This window comes from Malania oleifera, chromosome 7, assembly GCF_029873635.1.
Source record: "Malania oleifera isolate guangnan ecotype guangnan chromosome 7, ASM2987363v1, whole genome shotgun sequence".
Classification (NCBI taxonomy): domain Eukaryota; kingdom Viridiplantae; phylum Streptophyta; class Magnoliopsida; order Santalales; family Ximeniaceae; genus Malania; species Malania oleifera.
In genome coordinates, this window is record NC_080423.1 from 13,215,526 (window position 1) to 13,222,335 (window position 6,810).

A 6,810-nucleotide genomic window follows, 5' to 3' on the forward strand; every position below is an offset into this window, starting at 1 on the left:
GACACACAACTTAAAAGAAGTTTTATTTAATTCTTCTCTCAGAATATAATATAATCAACATATGGTACAGCATTCTGCAAAAATTCCCCATCTTTTCTGCTTTAGTTCACAAATCAAACAGTGTTTACAAAATTGACTTGACCCAACCATGTAAAATTTGCATGTGGCGCCATTGCTTCAACGGTGATTTTTGTTGGCCCCTGGTTGCTTGACGAATTTCGAGCTTCCAAGCGGAGGGAAATCATCTTTGCCCACGACAAAGGAATTAACTTGAGCCTGCTTAATGCTTCCAGATCCATCATGTGCACCTTTTTTACGATGCTGATGCTGATGCTGATGCTGATGTTGTTCAATTTGTGAGTCGTCCACGGAAGAATATACAGCAGGCCTAGCTCCTCTCAATTCGGGATCTGGTAAAAACTTGAATGGCAATTTGTTGTCATCCATTTTCCGGAAAGTGATAGAAATCCTGAATAGGGGCAGATATAATAGAAATAAGAAATGATATGCAAAAGAGAGGAATTTTAGATCTTATTTATAACAACTAACAGATGAAAAAGTATAGTACCTTTTAGCTGGGACACTAGGAACACAGTGTTTAGCAACATCAGCTCCATTTCCATTCAAAACAAGCACCGATCTGCAAGACATAAATAGCAAAAATATTAAAATCGGAATATAAAATAAACATCTAGGTCCCATTGTGATGCTTTCTTTGGAATTAGGCAAAAACCCCAACTAGAAAACCATGCAATGATTTTTCACTTACAGAAACTATACAATGAAATACAAATGGGTCCAAAAGGAGATTTAGGAAGCATACCCCACAGGCAAAGGTATAGAGACAGGGCCTGAGAACTCTCCTGGACTCAGAATCTTCAGGTTTGAACCAAAGAGTATATTGCACTTGGTCAAGAATGAGACAGTGCAGAAGGGTCTGAGGAAGTCATGGTGGTCAATGTGAGGAGGGATGCAATCCCCCTCATAATATATATTCACGATGCAGCTGTTGGGGACACATGTTGAAGGTAGAACTTGCCATCTGACCATCCTCCTGATCATTTGCTTGAACAAAGAAGGTAGGGGATCAACTTCTTCATCTCTAATTATGCCAGGGGGATTTCCATCTTTGTCCTGTAAGTTAATTAAAAAATTTAAATTTTAAAACCCACAAGTAGTGTTTGAGAGCATGAATTTCAGACCTTCGCTTTGGACTTGGGTGGATTTGAATAAATCTCAATACAATTTTGTATTACATTTTATCCAAATCCAATACAACTCCAAATGCAATGCCTCTCCAAACATAGGGTCAGTCAATCTATGAATGAAGAGATGACAGTTTATAGAAACAGGAAAGGAAGGGTTGAAATATTACAACTACATAATTGTAACAACAGCCAAATTGCATCGTGATTCGCCCTTTACCACGCATCCACTTTCTTGGTGCTGAATATGTGCGTTCTGCTAAATGATCAAACAAACAGACCTAAGTAACTACATTCTATGGAAAACCTCATATTCTTTAGTGACCACCTCACAACTTAAAAAAAAACCCATAACTTTCAGCACTCCCAAATCCCAATAGCATGCACACGATTTACTTAAAGAGGATGATCTGATGATGAAATATCATGTCATAGTCATGAATAAGGGTAACAAAACATATGATGCAAGTATGAAAAAGAAAGCAATAAACTATCCTCAGAAGCAAACTATGACAGGTTCTTCCCACCTCAAATGACCTTGTTCCTTGTTCCTTATCTATCTAGTATTTTCTTGCTATTTTTCATCCATATAGACCCAAGCAGATAAGTATGAATAAAAAATAAAAAGAATAAAAATTTAAATGATTATGAAAAAATCAATTAATATGCATACCTTGAAGCTGCCCCCTTTGTCCCTTCTGTTGTAAATTATAGACACATTGAACTATCGTCTTTTGCTCCTCAGAATTAAATACATCAGTATGAAGCTCAAGCCCTTGGAGCACATTAGTCATTTTTCCATTAATTATCTCATTATAAGCAAAATCTTTCTTCCTCCCCACCTTTGAAATCCTAATTTTCTCCTTCTGGTCCTCAGATAAACCACTGTTTGTTGGTGAGGAAACTCTGCTGAGTCCATCATTCAGCCATATTTCAGAACCTGAATGATCCAACAAACTTCGCTTACTGCTAACTGATCCTGCTGAGGAAGGGGACGAATCAGCAGCATATCCCTTTCGTGTTGCTGGATAAACTGATTCCTTGGTTCGATTAGAGCTGCTTGGATTGCTTTCTTGCTGCTGAGACCTGCCACTGATAGTCATAGATTCTGAACTCTTGACAAGTAAACTCAGGCTTGAACCATTGGCAGACTGCAATGCCCCTGAATTTTCAGTGTCATCACTACTGGACGATGGTTTTCCATTACTGATTTTTCCTGAATTTAATAAAAAAAGGTGCAGATCATGTAAGTATTTATTGTCTCCAGTCTCCTTTACAGTAGAAACAAAACAAAAGGAGACAGATAAAAATAAAAACAAATAAAAAAATAAAAATTAAATTTCTCTATAAGGGAAACTAATCAAAATCATAGGATTTATATCATCATCACTATTATTTGAAAAAATATAGAAGATTGTATCAACAGGGAAAGAGAATGTACAAGGAGCATATTGAGAGTATGCTATAATATAGAGTGGGAAGAGGATAACAGATGACGTGCTATTAACAAACATCAATCAAGACAACTCCTAGAAAGCATGAATTCTTCAAAAGAGTTCCTGCTGAATTTTTTATTTGCTCCTATCCAGCAGAAGATATTCCACAAATTCTTTTGAAATGCAGCTTTTTTTTTTGGTTTTCTTCATAGGAGAAACCGTCCATTTCCCTTCTTTCCATATTTCCCATAAAATTGCAAGAGGTCTTGCATATCTAAAACAGTGTGCCATAACCCATAAGCATTGCAGTAGCTGAAGAAAGCAGGTTGAAACATTGAATGAGTACGAAGTGAGCAGCAGATGGTAGATGGTTCATGTTTTCCTCATCTTCAACTAAGGATAATCTTTTGATCTCCGACTTCACAAAATTCTGAATCAAACCAAAGATGCTAATCTTGATCCTAAATGCACCAGATTGCTCATATTAAGGCGGTAATACAGGTTTGGAATGCTGACGGGGAGCGCATCCAAGAAAGAAAAATGGAGATGATGGACCAATTTATTATTGATATGGAATGAACAGCTTCTGGAGTGGGACTTCCTAGCTGCTATTGCAACAATTTGGGGCAGGGCGTGGCAGGGCGGGGCGGATTCGGAGAGACTCCCTATTCCAGAGGGTAGATGTCTTACAGGGAAAACATTCCATGTTGTGCCTAATGAAATTAGTGATCACAGGCTGGACATGGATCCTATCGGTTGTTCCTGGCTTGCACGATGATAGGGAAGAGTAATACTATGGAAAAAATATTCATGCTATGTTTGGGAGCATGAATTTTGGAACTTGGACTTAGATTTAGGTGGATTTGGAGAAAAAAAATCAATACAATTTTAAATTACATTTTATCCAAATCTAATACAACTCTAAATCCAAAGTCTCTCTAAGCATAGGGTCAGAATCTGTAACAAAATGGGCAGCCCTTGGTGAATTTATTATGACTTTAACATAGTCCACTTGAAACGTGAACTCAAACATTAACACAGCTATGCTGAATTTCTCAGACATCAAACACCCGCATAATTCAATCTACTCACCCCTAGGCAGAGCTATATTCACCTGGTCAGGCTATGGTGAGAACCCAAAAAAATCTACCGTAACCAAATAATATTGACTCAGTTTCATAAAACTATATGAAACGTAACTCAGCTCAATCAATCACTTGAAATTATATGGTTGGGTTTTGGGGGGAAGAAAGTGTCAAATACCAACTCCCAAGATTTTCTAGAATCAACCGTAAGGTCCGTAACCAAATAATATTGACTCAGCATCATAAAAAAACTAATTTTTTCCCCCTGTTTTGAAATTTGACGAGGCACACAAGCATAATTCATAACAAATCAAAACTAACTAATCAGAAAAAGCAAAACCCTAGAGTAACCATCACGGCCATAACTCATAAGCAATCGAAAGAATAAAATAGTAAAGTAGTAGTGGCAGCAGCTTGGTATTACAAGATTATCTGATTACCTGCGCCACAGATTTTGCGAATGCCAGTCTGCAGAAGAGATTGGCAATTACTGCAAAACCCTTCAGACAAAACCTCTAAAAGTTCATCGCGTCCCAACCTCTGCAAGTGCTCCATCGAGTCGGTCGCGGCGGCTGAATCCACCGCCCAGCCGGCAAAGTCAGACTGTAAAACCGAAAATTTCGGTTTTGAAATTTCCGAACCGAAACCGAACTGAAATTATACTTTAATTGAAAACCGAATATTTGGCGGTTCGGTTGCGGTTTTTCGGTTTTTAACCGAAGCGAGAGAGACGACGATAGACGGAGAGACGATCAGACGAAGAGAGACCAACCTGAGCCTGAGATTAGATCCGAGAGGCGGAGAGGCAGATTCAGCGTGCTGCGTGGCTACTGGGACTGGCTACGTGGCTAGCAACCTAGCAAGGGGGGGAATCGCAGAGTCGCAGGCGAGACAGAGAGAGTGAGAGTGAGAGTGAGAGTAAGAAACGACGATAGCGGAGAGTGCTGAGGGCACGAGAGGAAGATTTAGCGTTGCTACTGGTGCTGGTCGCTGGGTGCTGGCTGGCAGGCTAGCAGAGTAGCAGTAACAAGGGGTGGGGGAAATCGCAGACGAGAGAGTGAGACTGTGAGAGTGACAAGTAAGAGTCTGAGAGACGACTCAGACGAGGCCGGACGGCGGACGCACGGGCACGGCGCAAAGAGCCCCTCAGTCAAGAACGGAGACGCAGACTCACAGAGAGAAGAAAAATGAGGAAGGCGGAGGCGGAGTGAAAGTTGAAAACCTAATCCCGTATATATATTTATACTAACCATATTGTGTGTGTATGTGTGTGTATATATATATATATATATATATATATATATTATATAAATCAGTTTTTCGATTTTTTTTGTTCAATTTCAATATAAAACCAAAATCGAAACCGAAAACCGAAAAACCGAACTGCTTATGCTTTCGTTTCGGTTTCAGTCCGATTTTTGATTTTTCAGTAGTTTTTGTACACCCCTACTCCTCACAGTCGGTACCGTAACCAATGAATTGGAGGATTTAGATTTGAATTTATACTATAGTGGGGAAAAAAGTGATTTTAAGGTTTTAAACAATTGTCATTTTTTCGAATGTACCAAAGCCTATATTTTGCTTTTATGTATGCAAGGAGTAAAGGACTTCATAATTTTAAATTTTTAAGGGCGTATTTGCATTTTTATTTTAATTGTTGATTACTTGATTCTTATAACTGTGTTAAAAACAAGTTAAAAATCAAAATCAAATGATTTTTAACTATTTTGAAATCTTAGTACTTTAATATTAAAAACTAATTTTTGAAGATTAAAATGTTTATTTTACACATAATTTTTATATAAATTTTAAATATAGTTAACCATAGGAAAAGTTTTCTTAATAATTTTTTAAAAATAATAAAATTCATTTTAATTTTTTTTTTTTTCAATTGTCATGCACAAGGTTGTTCTTGTAGTACTAAAAAGGAATTTTACAATATTGTAATCAAGTAAAAAAAATATTATAGTTTTTATTTTATTATAATATTTTCAAAATTTTGCTATTTTTCATTTTTCATATTTTAATTGTATTTTTAAATTTTTTTATGTGGTTTAAGGACAAAAGTGAATATTTGTTTCAATCAAGTGTTACTTGAACTCTCATATCATTATCAATAAAATTCACCTTCAGTTTTAGGTGCTTTTTTTTCTTCTACTATTTTCATAGGGACAAAATTTCCTTTGAAAACAACCCTCCACACCTTCCAATCAAGATTTTGAAAAAAAATGTGCATCTTTCATTTCTAGAAGGTATAGTTAACACCAAGGAAAATCAAAGGACGTCTAGATGATTGTCCCACACCAAAAGGGGTTACACCAACATGAGTCATTACGGTCTTTTACAAAAACATTTAAGTCTAATGCAACGAGAGTCTGATACCAAATGTGATTTTTGGGATGAATTGAATATTTTAAAATTCTTAGGTCAAGTGTGTTCTATTTTTATACCCACAATCAGTATAACACAACATAAGGTCTTTTCTAATCAATCACAATTTCAGTAGATATATGAGTGTGCAATAAGTTAAGCAAGTATGATAGTTTTAGTACATTCTCAACCAATCACAAATTGTATTCAAACACATAAGCAGTAATATCAACAAGAAAATGTAAACATGCAAATACCAAAATGTAAAGAGTGTAGGGAAAGAATGACACGAGGATTTTACGAGATTCGACATACCAGCCTAGGTCCTTGCCTCAAGTCAACCCGCTTGAGGATTCACTATACTTGCTCACTTAACAGAGCGAAGCGATGTCGTTTACAAGTTCTTCTTACAGGGTGGAGTCTTCCTAACTCACTTAAACGGGTGGTGCCAAATCGTAACACACCTTATAGGATGGTGCCCTCCTCTTCTGACGATGCCCCACGTCAAGAATACAAAGATATGAAAATGAAATTTTTGTTTACAAATAAACTAATTATTCAATAAGCAAATGTGTACAATGTTAAACTCAATGCACTCTTGAATGATGGGAATTTATGCTCAATAGAGTATTTGTAGCTTATCTCTCAAGAATATATTTATGAAATGATGTGAGAGATGATAAAGAAAATGATCTTTGCTACAAATATGAAATA

At 36.7% G+C, this 6,810-nt stretch overlaps 1 protein-coding gene across 3 annotated transcripts; it reads right to left on the reverse strand.

The window, feature by feature from the left end:
* Positions 1 to 4,942, reverse strand: LOC131159700 (RNA demethylase ALKBH9B-like). Of its 3 annotated transcripts, none has more exons than XM_058114811.1 (7): positions 4,499 to 4,942; positions 4,167 to 4,329; positions 1,879 to 2,421; positions 1,376 to 1,461; positions 824 to 1,134; positions 569 to 640; positions 1 to 469 (listed from the first exon to the last, which is right to left on the reverse strand). In XM_058114811.1, the coding sequence occupies exons 2-7, from the start codon at positions 4,279 to 4,281 to the stop codon at positions 178 to 180; spliced, it is 1,419 nt and encodes a 472-aa protein (XP_057970794.1). In that variant the 5' UTR covers positions 4,282 to 4,329; positions 4,499 to 4,942; the 3' UTR covers positions 1 to 177. The 3 variants fall into 3 exon arrangements, with proteins under 3 accessions (XP_057970794.1, XP_057970793.1, XP_057970792.1); XM_058114810.1 differs by having other exon boundaries at positions 1,376 to 1,464; positions 4,499 to 4,939; XM_058114809.1 differs by having other exon boundaries at positions 1,376 to 1,464; positions 4,167 to 4,942.
* Between the last annotated feature and the right edge of the window lie 1,868 nt (positions 4,943 to 6,810).